At 44.7% G+C, this 19,885-nt stretch overlaps 1 protein-coding gene across 8 annotated transcripts in view; it reads right to left on the bottom strand.

The window, feature by feature from the left end:
* The window catches only part of DNAH9 (dynein axonemal heavy chain 9), a 200,061-nt gene that overhangs the window by 85,240 nt on the left and 94,936 nt on the right, over positions 1-19,885 (bottom strand). For 7 of the 8 annotated variants that reach the window (XM_084491757.1, XM_084491762.1, XM_084491761.1 and 4 more), the window contains 3 exons: positions 13,547-13,807; positions 9,803-10,228; positions 6,759-6,878 (listed from right to left, as the gene is read on the bottom strand). In XM_084491757.1, coding sequence (XP_084347883.1) covers positions 6,759-6,878; positions 9,803-10,228; positions 13,547-13,807 — 807 coding nt within the window. Of the gene's footprint in view, positions 1-5,687; positions 5,785-6,758; positions 6,879-9,802; positions 10,229-13,546; positions 13,808-19,885 lie in introns of those variants that run through there. The other variant, XM_084491764.1, reaches the window with a different exon arrangement.

Raw genomic sequence — 19,885 nt, 5'->3', positions numbered from 1 at the left:
TTTTACAATTTTTCATAGTCTTCATCTCTACTGTATTCATATTACTGAGAAACTGCAACCTGCTTAGACACCACCTCTTCCAGATCGTTTAATCATAAATGATCTGATGAACAACAAGATCTAACAGAAACCTGCAAAAATGCCCCTGGTGGCCTTCCTGCCTTAACAAATCCAACCATCTCTGAGAATCCAGTGAAAACTGCCTTCTAAGCAGTTTTCTACCCTTTGAGGAGCAGAAGGAGGGGCTACTAATTTTCTTTGTCCCATTATACTTCAGAGCCATCCATAAGGCTGCTCCAGCTGAGTTCCTCTTTCATCATCATGACTCACCATCCTGCTCACAAAGATGAGGTTTCCCCAGTGCCTTTCACTATCTCAGTGTGTGCTGGTAAACCCTTGGACTTGCCTAGTATCCCCCTAAACTTGACTAATAAGCCTAGTCTTAATACATTTCCTAAATGTATTAAAACCATATTAGTCTTCCTTGGGGCTACTTGCAGGCCAAAGCCTGAATGAGTAGATTCACTTGGTCCTTGTGAATGCTGGCCAATGATCTTTTGGTTTAGAGACAAACGTGTTATAATTCCATAATTACACAACTGCATCATGTATTACTTGATTTCATCCTATTCCTACAGTTCCCATACCAAGGCCATCCAATTATTTCAACTCTAATCATGCTTCTTCATCTGTCGGATTTTCCATTTCTATTTTCTCAGTCTTATTGTCTTACCACATGCAGCCATGTTCACTGAAATGGAGCATACAAAACCTGGAAAATATCAGGCATCAGGCAGCGTGGGATGTGCCTGCCCTGCTCCTCTTCTGTGCTGGACATTTGCTGGAATCCAGCCGAAGCTGAACACACCTCGGTCTCAGCCCACTTAACATTTCTTATGTAATCCTACTTGTTGAAAAAGAAGCAAAGCAGTACTTTTAAGGTAGAATCATAGCTAGATTATCCTTAATCTTAACTCCAGTTAACAGTGCATAGAAGTCTACTTTCTCCATCTTTCTTTTGCAGTTTTTAAAGGTGAAGTACCTCTAGATCCTTCCTCCAGTCTCCTTGAGGTAAATTCCCATGGCTCTCCATCTCTAAGAAGACTAAGTCATCATTATTTGATCTTCTAACACTTGTAGACTCTCTATATACTCCTAATTATTTTCTTGAGGTGATTTTTTACCTATTCATATCCTGGCCATCTTCATTAAGTCTCGGTCCTTGCTTAGATTACACCCTACTGCCAGTTTTAATCTCTTTAAGAAATCCCAGGTGTCTTCCTTATCAGATCCTAGAAATTATTTGAATTCTCTTCATCTCATTTGATGACCTTTTGCTCTTTAGTAATGAGGAACAGTGAACAATCATTCCCTATTCTAATTCTCCATACTATTCATGATTTTATTGGCTTCTGTCACATCCATCACTACACGGTCTCTTTTCCAAAATGAAGAGTCCTAATCTATTTCCTCTCTTTGAATATGGAAGCAGATACATACATCACTGTACCTTCTCTAGGTTACCTACTGTGTTCTGATGGGTTAACCTAATTGTGTTCAGCATGCCAGATGGAGGTACACCACAGATTTGGACTGATAGAATAATTATTTAACTTTAGCTTCCCAATTTTTCCTACCAATTTCTAACACTCAGTCTGCCTTGCTGCCTCCAGACATGTACTGCACTGCTGTTTCTGAGAACTCTCTGCAAGAACTCCAAGAGCTCTTATGTGAGTGATAATAGTGCAATTAAGACCTATCAATGTAAATGCATGATTAGGGTTCATTTTCCCTGCATGCAATACTTTGCATTTGTCATCACCAAATTTCATCTGCCACATTAGCATGTATCAAATTACAAACACCACCAGCAGCCATCCTCCATTTTCTTATCCATAGATCCCTAGACATTCCCTCGTCCCTGTCCCTTGGATCCTGGAGCATCTTCCCTAGGTCATCTACAGTTCACAAAATGCAAAACTCAAATTAAGGCACTTTGGAAGTTCAGCTTGTCTTGTCTTCACCTGCTTCATTTTTCAATCCAAAGCAACTACTACCTGTGTTTAGTTAGCTGTATTCTTCATGAAGACTCAAATATGTTTTTTTCAAAGTCTGGGAGCTTAATTCCTGCCCAGTTACATAGTGATAAATCTAGGATTTCAAATAAATGGCACATTAGTAAGGGTTGTCGGGATCTATTCCAAGATCAGAGCCAGAGATGAGACAAAAGAAGGAATGCATTGCACAACAGTAAGCTGGGATGTTCCTTATATACACTGCAAAATTGATCCATTTTTGACAGCTGGAGTAGCAAGCTGTGCTTTCTAACCAGGTCTTTAAAAACAGTTAGTGGCATTGGCATCAACATAACTTGTTCATCTGCACTTAGAGCTGTGTTCAGTGCTCCCTGGCTACAATCCCTGCTAGCAGCTCCTCACAGAGCAGCTCCATCCTGTAACCAGAAAAGGTGCCCAGCACTTCAAGGAGCCCCAGGGAGTCTCTGTGGGAAGCACTGCCCTGGTGGTTCCCACACCAAGAGGGCTGTAAAGTCTTTCTATCTCTTCAAGCTTTTCTCTGGCTCGGTTGTGTTGGGTAAAGAGGGCTGGGAAGGAGGGAGCACAGAGAGATCATTTATGGGCCTTAGCTGCAGCATTAGGAGAGCATCACTCACACCTCTTTCCAAATCTTTGCATTTGGAGACATTGCAGCAGCACACACTGAACAGGACAAATATCTGATTTTGTTTTGTTTTGTTTGCTGTTGCATTCTTTTTTAGGCTATACCTTCATTGGAGCAACAAGAGACTCTTTGTGGTGGGGTATGAGTGTGTGTGCGTGTATTCATCTTCTGGCATGCCATAAACAAAACTATAATGCAAACAATCTAATCCCAGCCCATCTTTCTGTGCTTTATAAAAGCCCGGGATTGACAGTGGCTACTCCAGATTCTTCGTCTCTTATCACCATTTGTGACTGTCAGAGTGAAAAAATTACCCAGCACTGTGAGACTGATGTTTGCCAGCTAGAGACCAACAGTAAACATGCTGTTTTCTCCAGCAGAACCATGGGCACTGCCCAGCACTCATCTTCCTCAGCACTGCAAAGACTGCCACTCATGTGATGCTCCAGTTTTACATGATCCTAGAGGCAGAAATAGAGATTTGCTTCCACCTGGCTCTGCTTTTTCGCTAATGATGAAAGAAAAAGAGAGTTTCAACCTGATGCTGGGGGAAGGAGAGCACACTCTGGCACCAGCTGGGGGTGGAAGACAATGACATTAGCAAACTATGGAGAAAATGAAGTTTAGCTCATCGCAGTTATGCATGCAGCTTGACAAAGGTCTCCATGCTTCCAAATGCAGAGCAAAACCACTTTCCAAGTCCATTTCCCCAAGCATCACCCCTGTGAGCACAGGAGGACGTGACAAATTGTGGTCCCCGCCACAGCAATGTACCGCACTTGAACAGAAGCCCAAATTCAATCTAAATGAAAATGGCTTAGAAACGTCAGCAGGGACTAGAAGGGCTGAAAAATAACAATCACATTTAAAAGTAGAAAGCCTAAATTCCAGCAATGTTCTCTATCTACCCCCAAATCAAAATATCCTCATCTACACTGATGCACAGATCAAGCCCCACACTAATGAATCCTCATTTTTCCTTTCACTGTTTCGTTTGCTTCTCTGGAAGTATCCTCAATGAAAGACTTGAAACCCAATCACCTAAACAGTCTTGTTTGGTAAATGAGAGACTGAAAGAACCACGGGAATGATCAGTGTCACTTCCTGGTGACCAGATCGGGCTATATGGTGGTTTTACCCATTCACACAACAACAAAGAGGAACAGGATGGAAAAAGAAGTTTGTGCTTAACTGTTTCCTGATTGATTGAACAATTTCAAGATCTTGAAGTTTGCAATTGCAGGTTTCCCAAAGCCTTGACAGCAAAAGGATTCCTCCCAAAACCAGCCACCAGAGCAACCAGAGCCTTTCAAGGGGAAAGAAAAAGGAAGGATTTGATGACACATTTTAAACTGTTATGTGAAATAAATCATCAAACCTGTACCTGAAGAATGACAGCCATGCCCAGTTATTTGCCAATGAAGGACAGAGTCCAGCACCAGCAAAGCACTTGTACAAGCTCTGCTTTTATGCAGGTGCTGACCCTGAGCCTGTGAGCAGTCCCAGTTAATTAGTGAGGTAACGAACACACTCAAAGGCAAATATAAAAAAAAAGGCTGTAGCTTCACTGAGACTATACTACCCATGCTACAAACCCCATGCTATCAGACCAGGGACAGACACGTACATCATAGCAAAAACCTCAACTGCAGCCACAGAAAGGTTGTCTAAAATTTATTCCAATGTCTTATCTTGATTTCAGATCAAAAGCTTTCTTTTAAAGGAACTTATGAAACCTTAAAAATCACTGAGCAACATACAGTACAAGTGACAACCTATCGTGTTAAAATATTTGCTCATTTTGGTTTTTCAAGGACAATTTTACTAATATAGCTAAAGCCTCAAAAAGAAACACGCAGTTTTTCCTCATCAAAATACCACAGTTGCACCTCAATGAAGACTTGCATTTTAAGCCAAAAATTCACATGCTAAGCATGCACCTTTATGAAATCAGGCTCTGTTTGATACAGTGGTACTAATCAAGGTGAAACTAAGCTGTATTCAGTGTAAAACATACACACATATACATATATATTTATGTGAAAAGAACTGAAACCACCATTTCTGTTTCTTTTTCACAAAACATTTTCTTCTTGTACTTTGTGTTTACCAACCCCTACATGACTCAGAGCCACAATCTACCTCTGCATCACATTAAACAGGATTTTGTTAGGCTGTGGAAAGACACAGGGAAATACTCATCCTGCAAAATGCCCCCAGAAATACACGCGTCTTTTTCAAATAGAAAAGCTACTTTCCTGTTTTAATTAAAGGTTCTGGAAGCATTCAGTGCGATTTAACCTGAAGAACATGAAAGCATAAAACTCCTTCTATGGTTGCATAAAAGAGATCTAAATCAGTGTAGGAAGGGACTTACCTGCTGTTTGTCTTTGACCCTTTATATCTGAGTACATCTTAGTCCTGACTATTAGTCTGCAAAGCAGCCAGTTGTGCTACAGCAGTGCTGCAATCCCACTTTCCAACAAGGCACACGGAGATTAAAGACAAAAGTATTTTTTTTCTTATTTTGTTATTTTGTTTTTTAAAGTTTCCCAGTATCAGAGCATGCAGGAAGGTGAGTGTGTGCAGTTTCCTGGTAGCATTTGATGCCCCACTAAATGCAGTATTTTTCATGTGCCCACAAAAAAAACACCCAAAATCTAAACAGCTCTGAAAATCTAGGCTAAAGCAATTTGCTGAAGGTCACTTAGGAAGGTCTGAGAGCAGGAAATGGAGGACTGAGCACAGCTCTCCATGTCCAAGGCAATAAGCTTAAACCATTTGTCTATCTTTTCTTCTTATCGCTGCATGCTGTGTCGGGACAGATGACTACAAGTTACAGCCTAGCACAGCCACAATCTGGTAAAACAAGCAGAGAAATCTGCATCCAGCAACGCTTCTAGAAATACCTTTGTCTTCTAAACTGCCACCAGCCCAACCAGCAGAGGCAGCTTCTACAAGAGAGACTAAGAGCAACTTCCACCTTCCATCCCTGACCACATGCTGACCAGGCAGGATGCTCTCCTGAAGGTGCAGGTGTAGTCTTGCAAGAGTGGTTTCAACGTAACATCTGCCCTGCTCCTGGGAGAAAGGACAAGCCCAGCATCAGCTACAAAGGCCAGGCAACACAGCTTCCAGGATGGGGCCATGCATGGCAGGGACTCTGCCCACACCCCAGGCTCCGAGATGCGTGGCAGCTGTGCGCAGGCCGCACACCACGCCAGGCAGGTGCCTCACGTGCCAGCTGCCACAGCAGGGAGGAATTGCACCAAGTGAGGCTGTACTCACAGCAGTGCCTGCCTACCTGCAGCTTCGCTGTAGATCGGGTGAGTCAGATGTTTTAAAAGCATTAAAAGCATGGTGCCCTCCACTGAGATAATGTCAGTGGTGCCTTTGTGTGCCAGTTCTGGGCTTGAGTTGGCAGAGCCAGCTGCTCAAAGCAGCTCCAGCCCCTCCGCCCCCCGTACTGTTTCCCACCACCCCATTTCATTGCACATGGGAGAGTTGGCTTGCTCCAAATGGCTGCTGGGGAAGCCAAAATACAAAGCACTATGGGCAGTTGCAGCAGCCATTCTCTCTCATCTGTGAAACAGTGACAAGGGCATTGCCCCAGCAGAAGACCAGGAGGCTGCGTGTTCTGAAGATACAACAGGCTGTGATGCACCCCGATGGACTGATAACGGAGACATGCATCTTTTTCAGAGCTTTTCACTTTTTGCTTTTTGTCACTTTAAAACCTGCAAAGCTACTTGTATACCAGCTTTGTCTTTATTATACGATCTTCTGGTCATATAGTTTTGGTCCCATCAGTATTTGATCATGCAATTAAATAACAGAAAGCAGATGAGAGCTGTGAAGAGAGCATAGCCAGCCTCTTTAAACACATGCAGTGCCTACCCCGATGTATGAAAACAGCCAAAGCAAAATCATTTTCATTACTAAAAACTTGCTGCTCTGCAGGAAATGTAATATATTCCATAAAAATTAGAGGATGTAATGTACTGTGCACATGGCTGGCATCTCAGCAGCACCTGACACCTCCCATTCATGCCATTACCATTCCATCTGCTGACACTCACCAGCCGATTTGCAAGGGTGATGGTACATGCAGTAGCTTCAGCTTCTTGCTGACATTTGAGTTTGTCTGAAGTGGCCTTCTCAAACTTGGCTGTGAGCTTTCCCAGGTTCTCATTGAGGCGCTGCATAGGAGGAAAAGGAGAAAACAACAGCACAGTTTTAAGGAAACCCCTTCTCAAGACCCAATTCAACCTGAAGGCAAGATGAGCCAAGCTCCACAATGCTGCATGCTATATGGCACCTGGGATGAAGCTCAGAGCAGCAACATGCTGAGCAATTTCACGTGCTTGTAGCCCACCTCATCTGCAGGGAACAGAAACAAAGAACACAAAAAGGCAGTTTATCTGGGGCTCTGCCCTGATGTGAATTTGAACTGGGAAAGATAGGCCAAGCGGTCCTGATAACCAAGTACCGATGGCCAACACTACAGATGAGAAACAAGTAGGCCAGCTAAGAAAACAGTTGTGTTTCCTGATGCTTCAGCCACCTTGGCCTCAGTCCAAGGCTCTGCTGATTCCTCAAGCTGTTGCTTAAAACCCCAAGGGGCTCTTTGAATAACTTAACTAGAGATATGCTGGAGCCACCTCCAAGCTGCACTTCCTGCACACTGTTTTGCTCTTCCAGAGGAACCCAAGCTGGGTCACAGCATTAGGTGGGACCTTCACACATGCAGGTGAGCTGCAAAGGGCTTCAGGGCTGGGATGGGGCAGAAAGAGCCCAAACCACCCATGCTAGCAAAAGAGAGACTATTGCTTGGACAGACCTGCTTACACTTTGGTCTTAAACAAGTCAACAGCTCCCACAAGTACTTGGAGCATTCCACTTTTGATAAGAGAAATAGAAGTAATAATTGATCTTATCTATAGCCAGTGCAAACTGTTTTAGGCTAACTGTCTGTAAATCACTTTAACACTGTCCAAGCTATGTACTAGAAACAAACTTGAAAATGAAAAGGATTATATTAGGGATATCTGCAGCTCTCCTGTATCTTGAAAAACACAAAACAGTCTTCTCAAACTGCCTTGGAATTCATAACACAAAATGTTTGTATCTTGGCATTCATATGAATATATGTGCATACTTTTATATATATATTCGAATATATATATATATATATAAAATCTATATAAAACCCCATTAAAGATGTATGATCTGATAAAGAGCAGAACCCACCTGCAGTACCCCAGCCTAGTACACATTGATATATCAGTGATATATCTGATATATTTCACACCACAGCTGCCAGCATGCATCTTGCTCCTGCACTCCCCCTCCCCAGATTCATACCAACCTTATTTCCCAAGCAAACAAAGGAGAGAGGAAGGTACTTAGTGTTTTGGATGATCAGAATAGTTTCATTTAATACTAAAGGTGGGTATATTGGCACCTCCGTGTCTCTTTCTAAGCAGGTATGAATCATCATCACGTCAGTGAAGCTACCCAAGATATCCCAGCTTGATATTCAAGCTTATACCTCCATATCCACCCCCACGCAATGAGCAGATTTTGCCCATCTGCAAATGCGGGATAACTCACATAAAAGAGTCAGCTTTGCAAGTATGTGCCAGTGGAGTACCACCAAATCCCCTTAGATTGCCATTCTTTTCTTTTCTTTTCTTTTTTTTTTTTTTTTTTTTTAACCAAAATCCTACTTCTTTAAAGGGGAAAAAAAAAAAAAAAAAAAAAAAAAAAAGAAGGAAAAAAAAAAAAGCCCAGGTATTAAAAGCTTTGGAAATAAACAACATAATGGGATGTCATTGGTTCCCCAGCATCGTATTTCACATCTGAGATGGGAAGATGAGAGTCTAAAGACCTCTAAATCCATCCCTGCTCAGGTGCTGCACATGCCCTTCTTTATCTGCAGCATGAAGAGACTACCAGAGAGCTCTGTAGATTTTAAAAAATATTTTTAATTAAAAGGGCAGTAAACATTTAAAGAATAAGCAGCCCTAGGAGGTATTAAGAAAGTCAGCTATATTCTAACATGAAGATGTGCTAGGAGAAGAGGTGCATATTCAGTGAGCTTTGAGGGACTGTGTTGCCCCCGCCAGGGGGACATTGCAAGGTCACGTAACTTACTGTAAGACACAAAGCTGGCAGCCGTGCCACGTCAGACAGCTGATAACAAACTTTTGTTTCAAAAGGGGATTCTGCATGACCTGTGGTGCCAGTATGAAAGCACAGCCCCAGAGGATCCATCCATGACCAAGAGGGATCCCAGACCCACGGCACCCTAAGAAGTCACATTCTGGAGCACAAGTGAGTGCTGCTCGTGGCAGAAGGGAGCTGGAGAGCAGCAGGTCATGGAAAGATGCTGCTCTGCTGCCCAAGAGACAGGTTAGCAGGATGCCCTCGTGCTGGTTTCCACACTTTGCTATTGGTAGATATAGAACAGGGGGAGAAAAGGAGTATGGTTTTGAACATCTTATGTGGGAATGGATGGAGACTATTCTCCACAGAAATTCACTTTTAATCATGCAGTAATTTAATCTATTCAGATTCTTTTTTTTTTTTTTTTCCTTAAGTAGCAAAAATCTAAGTAAGAATAATACAAAGATATGCTGACAGAGAGCCATGCCGTGACAAATTATTAGACTCTACTGGAGCAGTCGTCATCCTGCAGAACGTGCCCGTCACCAGGAACTGTGCTGCCATGGGAGCCAGCCTCCAGTTCCTGTTTTTCTGCCCCTGTGCATCACACGGGGAACACATACTGGTTTGAGATAACGAGTTTTCTGAGGGCTCACAATTAGAGGCAAATTACATTTTAAAAATTAGGTAGGAATAATAAGAATTAATATCTAGCCTTTTCTGTTAGGGTACAAGCATGATTGGAGCAAAACAGATGAAACACAGAAAGTAGCAATAAAAGGAAGGTAAAAGACCTAAAATCTACCAAATCTTTGGATCTACCCTTTTAAAAATACATGAGTGTGGAGAAGCAGCTTTCTCCAAAGCAAAGGATTTCTCCCCAGAGCAGTGACTTGCATGCGTCCCACTAAGGGGTGAGCCCATCCCACAGCTTGCCTTGCTTTTCCAAACTTACGGCAATTTTGGCCTTGATGCTGGCCAGCTTGTCCTGGGCAGCCGCCAGCTCCGCGTTGGCTTTGCTCAAAGCCTGCCGCTTCGGCTCCACTTCACAGTACACTTCATGAAAGCGTACGATGTTCACCACCCAAGAGCAGAGGCCAGCTGCAGCATAGGACTTGGTGGTCACAAATTCCGGTTTAAACTTAGGATCTTGTAAATAGGGCTGGAGGGCTTTGAGGCAGTTCTCATGGATGTTCTCCTTGTCGAACTTGATCAAAGAGTCCAGGAACCCATCCACCCTGGCCATGGCAGCTTTTGCTGCCTTCCAGCTCCTGTCCTTGGGAATCTTTCCTCCTGGGGCCATCAGCACCATCACAGCAGCCGTGACATTGCTGACAGCCGGAGGTGGTGACCCGAAGGACCTCAGCTCTGTCAGATTCTTCTGAAAAGGGAAAACAAGGTTTTTAGACAAAAATGAATGGGATTTCTTTTTGTTTCGCTGCTAATAGAGTCAGGCTCCCAAGCTATTGATCTGATAGACTGGGTTTTGCTTGGCATTAACACTAATGTCTCTAAATCACCACCGTGCATGTTTATAACATGTGCTTGTCTCCCACATCCAGCTCTTAGTATCTCACCCAACACAAGCACAGCACAGTTTTCCTCCAGAAATTCCCAACCTTTGCCTGGGTCCTGCCCCTCCGCCCAGAGCAACTCAGCCAGGGCTCTAGAGAAAGGAGTTTTATGCACTCTCAGTAGAGTGGGATCAGGAAAAGAAAAACCTTTCCAAATAACCTCTACATAACAGCCTCCAGCCCCTCCAAAACTGCCTCACAGAGCTTCCCCTTGGGCTCAGCTACTCCCAATGCCAGAGACACCCATGCGCTCAGTTTGCGTGCATCCATCATCATATGCATTATGTTTGCATGGATCCACTGGATCCATCATCCAGCCTGAATTTAGGCCCTTTAACCAAGAGCCTTCACCAGGACAGCAGTCAGTGCTGTGAACAGGCAGTGCACCTGAAGAGAGAGCTGTTTGTCTCTCAGATAGGATCGGTTGATCCCTGGGGCACACTTGTGCTGTCAACACAGGTGGTTTTACCAAGACCCTAACGTCAAGCAGGGCAGATCTTAACCTAAGCATAAAACTCAGCTGATACTTAAAATCCTCTCTGTGCATACACAAGTTAAATTTTCTGTAGGAAAAAGCAGTACAGGTAAATCAGCTGCTCTCAGACGCCATGCTATATTGAAACAAGGATAATGGCTGTGTCAACACCAGTTTAGGAAATATCTATCCATGAACTTCTATAGTCCCTATTTCTACCACTCAATAGCTTTTACTCCGTATTCTCTGTTCTGTATTTTCTGAAGTTCATCAGCTTCACTCTGAAACAAGTTTGGTTTCTTTGAGCATTCATTTTTGGGATAAAGGTGTCTGCTAGGAAGCTGTTACCAAATGTGGTCTTTGCTTGCTGTTAGCTTTTGTTAATAATCAAGCTGATAGAGACAGACCCCTGGGAGCCATGTACATTTGCAGTATAAAATGTCCGTAATTAACATGCTCAGTGACATGGAGCTGACTGTGAGCAGAGAGGAGCACATCTGAAAGCCCTTCTCCATCCCATCCCCTGCCCAGTTTGGCCAGGACCAGGGCCACAATGGGTTGTGCTGCTTAGGGTAGCTGGGAGGGCTCTGACATCAGCCCTTGGTTCAACAACCTGTAGCTCACTGTAAGTGGGATGCTGTACTGGTACCGCTCCTTTTTCACTAAGAAGTGAGTGCTCTGTCACAGGACAATTCAATAAATTGCTCTGAATTATTCTTCCACACATTGGAGCATCTCTGGGATAGGAACCAGACCTAGTCTGTGAGGATGCTTGCACTTAGTGCTGCCTGCTTCAGAAACACCAACTGCTGTGGCATCCCTGAATGCCTCTGGATCATCTCAGGGGATATTCCTTGAAGGCAACAGTGCAGGAGGGTCACTGCTTTAGATACCGTCACTCTCTTTGACTCATTGTCTCCTGTGCAGAAACCGTACAGTGCTGGCCAAGCAGCATGGGCTGCCCACCTGCCTCTGCAGGACAGCTGCTACCTCCTCTTGGAGAACTGCTCCATGCCAAACACTTACCCACAGCAGGGGAAGGCAGTCCCCAAGTTGGTGTGCTGTGATTTCCCCCCTCAAAAGGAGAACGAGATGCCAAAATGCCAGATCTGTGGAGTCCCACGTCCTGCATTCTAGGGCCCAGGGGATGTGGATACTGAGAAAGAGCCGAGGCACCTTCATGGGGGAGCAAACAGCACTCCAAGAAATAAAAGGGCATTTTTGTCTCTAAAACCTGTTTTCCCAAGTTTTCTAACATAGTATATCTGGGTCTGCATTTTTGACTTTTGGATTACTGTCCAAATAAGATGGTTTAGATAATTAGGGAGAAACTATACATACACACATGAATATTGATAATTATTCACGTCAGCAAGCAGGTCAAGCTCTTTGATGCATCTCAGATCAGCAGGTAAAGGAGTTCATGTCTTCCAATGCCCTGCTAACACTGCTTTACAGGTCTCTAGAAAAATCCCAGCATCTCCCTAATCTGTGCCTAATGAGATATTCTACAGCTCCAACATGAAACCAAGACTAATGAGGAGGCAAACATTTTCCCTTTGTACAGTCTTTTCCCTTCCAGGAATGAGAGCCAAAACAACACATCTTCGCTGCAAAGCCACGTCTTTTTTGAAAGGTAATCACTTTGAAAACACACTTCTAATGACTTCCTTTCTTCCCCTCCAAAAAGGCTATGACTGAGCCATGATTTGAGGCATGATTGAGACATTATGATCTGATTTTTACATGGTGCATGGCCACTTTTCTGCCTTGTGTGCAGTGGGAGTTTGCTGCTCTAGATGCTGTGCACACTGCAGACAGAAGACAAATGGCAGAGACGTGTCTCTGGGGCACATTTCAGCGTAGGGCTACAAACAGGCATTCCTGGAGCACTCTTGAAGTAAAAAACATTCCAAGGTACCAAAAGCCTTCCTTAAATCACTGGCTTTGGGACCGCTCTGACTGCAGGGGACTACCTCCTGGTTACTGATATCCCCAAGGGCTTCTTCCCTTGGAGTGGTTTAAGAAGCATTTGGACTGTGCACTTAGTCACATGCTCTGAATTTTTGGGTAGACCTGTGTGGTGCCAGGAGCTGGACCCAATGATCCTTGTAGGTCCCTTCCAATGCCAATAGTAGACATACTATGATTCTGTGGTCTTGCCTGCAGCAACGTCTGGCTCTACCAAGAGATTGCCTGCCCAGGACAGTGTGCTGCCCTGCCCAGAGGCACTGTTGAATACCACAACACATCTCAGCACCTCGGTGCTGGACATACCCAAACAGGGAATGAATGAGACTTCACTGCCAGCACTTCTTGTACCAAGCGAGATCAGCATTGTGGTTGTCAGCTCCCGCTGTGCACTTGCATAGAAATACCCAGAGTGAACAGTGCCGATTCTCTCTCTTGCACCAAAACAAAACATCACAGACAACAACACCAGGCCTGCTCACCCACCAGCAGACAGACGTGTTAGGTACATGCAGGCTGTCCTGGTGATGCACGGTTTTGCAAACTTCAGCACTGCTGGTCCTGGCACCTCCGCGCTGACCAATGTGATGCCCCAAAACTTGAGCCAGAGGATGGCAGCGACAGCCCCCACTGCAGAGGGGAAGGAGGAACTGGCTTTCCATGTGAGCCTTTGCCCTACCTTGTTGAGGGTGTTCAGAGCGGCCTGGGCAGCCTCCAGGGCAGGCTCAGCTTTGGCCAGGTCCTCTTCACAGTCCTTCTGTTTCTGCTCAACCTCTTGGGTGATGAGCGCCACTTTCTGCTCCTCCTCATCAGCGACTGCCTTCTCCCTGCTCACTTTCTCCGTCTCCATGCCCACCACATGGATCAGCTTGTCAGCATCATCGTTCTTCTGCTTCAGCTCCGCTTCTTGGGCTGCCAACTTGGCCTTCAGGTCATCCACCTGGAGAAAAGAAATGTGTGTACACAAATGCTCAAAATCGTGCTCCCCACCCTGCTCAGCAGCATGGGCTCACACTCAAGTGGGGCTGAGCAGCACAGAGGGCCCATTTATAAAGCGAGCAATGCCCTGGGCACACAGAAAAGCAGTGTTTCTAGCCATCAGCAGGACACTGCAATTCTCCTTTGCTCCAGGTTGCTCAGGTAAGGGGCACTGAGAACGTGCATGGTGCACACACTGCAGCAGCCTGCAAGCAGCAAGGAACCCAGTAAGAAAGAAAGCAGCACCAGCAGGATGAGCTGCTAAGGGATGCTGACTCAGACCAGCTTGTTGCCTCTGCTTGGGAACAGGACAAAGGTACAAGGGCAAAGCAAGCACCGCTTTTAGCAGGATCCACTGAGGAAAATGGAAGACTTCAGGTTAGGTGTTCCTGGAATTATTTTTGCACAACACAGGAGCTCCACTAGATACTTGCAGCAAGCTGCTCTTGTTAAAAAGCCAAACACAGGCAATTTTCACCCATCTTTCAACACAAGATCTGATGTTACATTGCATACCCCATAGAGGAGGCATTCCTTTGCGATGTTTTGCAATGAGACAATACATGCTACAATCCATCCACGTTTTCTTTTCTCAACCTCAACACCAGTGAACAGAGCAAGCAGTGTTTGCTGTGTGCTGGGTTTGAGGAGCCATGCACCAGGAGCCAGTGCTCCCCGAGCCCCCTGCTCACTCCACGTGCACCCTGCCCCACACTCACCGAGTGGCTGCTCATACCCTGCAGGGCAGCTGCCCCCTCCAGAGATGGCTGAAGTGCCACACAGTGGGGATGCTCACACTGGCTCTCATTTAAGGACAGAAGCTTTATCTCTAAAACCAACTGTTTCCTCTCCAAATTTTGACTGTTTCAATAATTTTACAAAGCCTCTGTGCAGACTGCGGAGTCTTTCACTGTCCTGTGGTTGAGCTCATAAAGGATTGTTTATAGCTTTTGGGTACATCTTTACCATGTAAAAGCACTACAAGGAAAGTCAGACGTTTGCTTTTGTTGATAATTCTGTTTTTATATAAGACGTGAGAGAACAATTCGACAGCCACATAAACTGAGGCTATTGACGTTCATCATCAGTTTCGAGTGGAAAGCGGTTTCTTTGGAATCTCATTGTGCTCCTGCACTGCACACTGCATTTCCATCTCCTGCTGCCCAGTGCTACAATGCTGTTTTAACCAGCACAAAGACACGCCTGTAAATCCAAATGGCTCCAGGCTCACAGGAGCATGTAATCCCTTCAGTCAGCAAACAGAGAGCAACCTCTTGTGCAGCTCTAAGTCTTCTGAGATTGCAGGAAATTGAAGTGGGAGGCTTTGCTGATTGTAGATCTGGCTTGTGACCTTCTGCCCCAAATCAGTTATCATGTGCGGAATGCACATACGAACGGCAGCTCTATGGGTTTACACGACCAGGACAAGACAAACAAGGGATTAAAACCCACTAGCTCCCAACAGCTCTACAAAAGGAACAGATGTAAACTCAGTCCCCAGCACAGCCTGTGAGAACAGTCTGACAAAACCCGCTTTCAGCCAAGCACATATTGTTGGGATTAAAAAAGAGCAGGAAATTCAGTTAGGGCTCTGCCTGAAAGAAATCCTAATGTCTGGACGCACAGAAGTGTGTGCTACAGAGAAGGCATCCGCCCAGCTGGTTTGGGTTACATGTTAAATTCCCAGCAGAACAGTTCTGGTTGGAGCTGTGACATTAACCTGGGGCTCTGCTGAACCATTAGAGCTCATCACATCTAGGGGACGTTTGGTGACCTGAAGCCTTCCTTACCTACAGCAACATAAGTGAATGTGTTAAGTAAATCTTTTTTTTTTTTTTTTAACCAATGAGGCTAAAGCTCAAATGCAGTTGAGCAGGGACAATTTCAGTGTTTGTGCAGTGGATAGAAAGAATCAGCAATACCTAAATAATCAAACTCACTGTCCTCAGTAAGTTCCTGGGGGTAGTGCCAGGAACACAAACTGATGACCTTACTCCTCCAGTTTCACCCCTTCAGCACAGCAGACAAGTTTCACTTCAAACTAAAGCAAACAGTCTGTCACATCCATTTTTCCCCTTCTGCATATCCTACTGCTCATATGTGGGCACTCTGCTGGGAGACCTCATGTCTTTACCTTCAGGAAGGCACAGGCACAGCAGAAGCCATAATTGTGCTCCTGTCGCTGGCACATGGAGCCATCCTCAGCAGAGCTCTGTTAGCAACAGAAGCGTGAAAAGTTCTCCTCTGTCTACAGAGCTCACAGTAACAGAAGGTACCAAACTTCCCACCTCTCACACCAAGAAGGACCTTCTATCCAAAAAGCTCTTGTACATAGAGATAAGTTGGGGTAGGGGTTGTTTGTTTGGGACGGAAAACCCAGAAGCCTGTCATATTTTCAGCCATTAAACTAGGTTTCCAAACCCAGAAGTGGCCAAGCCTGACCATCACTAACATCTACGATCTAGGGATGTGCAGAAAACCTTCCCAGCATAGCTCCCGTCTTCTGCCCTCTCACAGCCCAGAACTTCACCAGCAGTCACACAGCCTCACTTCTTGCACTGACAACCCCATACCCCTAGTCCACTCTGCCACAAAAATACAGAAATGTTATAAACCATTCAGATTTGGAGCAGGTCAGCTCCAGGTCAATCCTTTGAGCATACTTCTAGGTTGTTCTTCTCTGGTCATGTTGGAGTCAGCTCCATGGTGCTCCTGCCTGGGGCTACCAGCAAAGCCCAGAAAGGAACGTGATGCACAAAACAGCACAATACAAATGGAGAACAGCATGGAAAATACCATGTCACTTAGTACCTCTTCTTTGGAGCTGGTGCTCAGATGAAGAAGATGAAGACTGATGGAGACAAATAAGAGGTATAAAAGAGCCATTCTGGAGACCGAAGCCAAGAATCCCTATTCATCTGGTCTCAGTGCAAAGGAAACAGTGAATACTCAATGGGATGGGAAGGCTGAAAATCAGAAACACAGTCTGCAAGACAGAGCCTAGGAAGGCACTAAAAGGCACAGGGGCAAGGGTGCACATGGTCTGGGCATCTGACATGTAGCCACAGGCATGTACAACGGGGCCTCCGGGGCCACAGGGTGAGAAGCAGCTCCACACAGAGTAGCAGGAAGAGACTATTTTATGTCCTGAACAAGAGCACAGGGCTGGGCATTCACACATCTTCAAAGGCACAGGCCGTTACATCAAACAGTGGAGCAGCCATAGGACACACTTTATGAATAAAAACTCAGACATGTTGCAGAAGATTCATTGCCACATCCAGGGGAGGTAAGACAAACACTGCTGACTTTTCCAGTGTCTACCAGCACTGGTGAAAGCAGAAGATTCCTTTCGAGTAACACATGGCTGGTAAGCAGGAGAAAGCAAGAATTACAAGAGAGCAACTACAAATGGAGATGAAGGTGGCATGGAAAATCACATCAGATGATCATCCCAAAGCAAAGAGAGATCACTACTACCCTCCTTCCCAGAGGCAGCATCGGGATAATAACCAGACCAAGGTGTAAGCAGACAGATCCAGCATGTGCCTTAGCACACAGACTACCATCACTGGCCAGAAAATGTCAGTATTCAGCCTCAAACTGTGGTAAGAAATGTGAAAAACCTGCGAGCGGCTTCCTGAGTCCTGGACAGTTGCTGATAAGCAATTAGTAATGTGAGGTAGAAAGGGAAAGAACAAAGCAAACGATATATTCAAGGGTAATATACCGTGACTCCAACAGGGAAGGAAGAAGTACTTGCCTACCACCAGGACAGAATAAGAGGAATTATTAAAGAACAGAAAACCTGGAGGGCAGACTCCCAGAAGATTCATTTTATCTGATTGTCCCTGCCTTGTTTCAAGAACAGAAAATACATCACAAAGGTCAGCAATTAATTGATAGAGCAAGCAAGACTTGAATCTGGAATCCAGATTTGCAATATTAACTGAAGTCATTCTCAAAATTACTCAGCAATGGGCTCTGAGCAGAGCATTGACCTCTTCAGAGTGAACACCACTGAAAAACAAATGACTCATCGTGTAAACCTTCCCAAATCTATTATGTCCTAATAACTGGAAGCCATCTTCTGTTTTTCTGTGTACTGAGAAGGACAGCCACTATCTTCAGGGAAAGATGGTTAGGCTAACAAGCTAATGAAAAACACTTCCTCTGAAGAAAAAATGGAAGAAAAGTAGAAGACCAAATGTCAAAAGGAAAAAAAAAAATGGAACTGGGGGGGAAGAGTAGAAGGAAGGGGAGAGGTTATTCTGAAACTAGAATGGCTAAGTCAAAAAGTGTTCTGCATGTGTCCCCATGCTGAGGCCACACTGAACTGTCTATAAAAATGCAAACAACTCATAACTAGCTCCTCACTGGCACCCAAGCACCAGGAGCTTGGGGAATGCTGCCAATGGGACTGCTAGTCCTCTGGCCTGAGGCACAGCCAGGTCACACCCAGATATCAAAATCCTCCTTCATTGCGTGGAAAACACAAACCCACAGCATACCACTTCTAAGCACCACCAGCACACCTGAGCTCCTAGCCCAACCATTTCCATGTTTGAATGCTAAAATTCAGACACTTAAATCCACATTCAAGACCAAACTTTCTGGTAAGATTTCCAGTAACATTAAACATCCACACTCTGGTTTCAAATCAACAGCAGTTTTGACTGTCACACACATCTGATAATTTAGGTGTTTAATTTTAGGCCCCCTGTGCTAATTTTAGATACAAATTTGACATATTTGTCCTGACTGCTCTGCATTTTAATCAACTTCACAAGCTGTCTTTCTCCAACCAGACGTGAACTTTGTATTCTTTTACCCTTTTTGCAACAGCAAAACCTCCAAGAGAGAAGCCCCACAGGTGCTGTGGCTTCTCATCTCACCCCCCATCCACCACTGCTCAGCACCTATGTTGTGGCTTGTCAGGAAACCCTTGTCAATGCAACGTCCCTGTGAAGGTAAGCCTGAAGAACACAGGAAGGTCCCCACATTCGGCCAACACTCCTGGGCCTTGTTCCCTCTCTAAAGGCCAGGTTCCCATCAGGTGCTCTCAACAGAGAACAGAACCCATCTTGCTCACCACTGTGCTATCATCAAAAACAGAAGCACCACACACGGTAGTGCAATTATTTGCCTCCAAGGGTAAGGTAGATGAAAGGTCTGCTTTGCAGGGAGGGCCTGTGCTTTCAGCTCGGGCTGGCTTCACTAGATACAATGGGAGGTCTCCAATAATTAATGTTCAACCTCAGCTGCCTTCTTTCAAAGGAGGTACTAAAACCTGCAGAGGGGACATGAAACATGCCTGCTGCCCTCCTGTGTCCTCAAAGACCTGCCTTGCACCATGAAGAAAGCAACTGTTTGATGTGAGATGTGGGCTATGGGAGTCAAGAGGTACTAATAAAGCCCCCATATCAATTTCTAGTAAGGCATCTATCCTGTTAAGTGTGACAGACTTGATTTATGCCACCAGAGCACATATGAAAGAAGTCAAACCTGCTAGTCCTTCATTCACATCAACCTCTGCATTTCATTGAAGCAGCTTCAGGAGAGGCCCATTTGCCACAGTAGGAGCTTGTAAGTGAACATTTTTAAGAGTTAATAGAATATGAAATGAAGAGAAAATGGGAGTTTAGCAACAGATGTAGACAGCAAAGCTCTGAAAGGCTGTTTGAGTCACTGAAGAGAGGTTGTGAAATACTCAGAACAACATCTAGTCGTTAGAAGCGCGCCAGTGATGCTTTCAGCAGGGGATTTCAGGACGGCTAATCTACATTTCAGACATGCACTGGCTTTCCTTCAAGACAGATAACATAACACAAGGAAAAATGAACATTACCTTTATTTTAAAAGGACGCTTTATTTAATATAAAATACATGAATCTTACCAAAGTTATTTAGATTTCTTGGATGGAACTCCAAAAATAAATGATCTTCCTGTATTTTATAAGCTATTTTGTCACTGCAGCTGAAATACAACCATGTAAAGAAGATGTATGCATCCAGCTGTATCCCTATATCATTTTATTTT

This window comes from Aythya ferina, assembly GCF_964211825.1.
Source record: "Aythya ferina genome assembly, chromosome: 18".
NCBI lineage: Eukaryota > Metazoa > Chordata > Aves > Anseriformes > Anatidae > Aythya > Aythya ferina.
The sequence above is the reverse complement of the archived record's forward strand: the minus strand, read 5'-3'. Positions and strand labels throughout refer to the sequence as shown.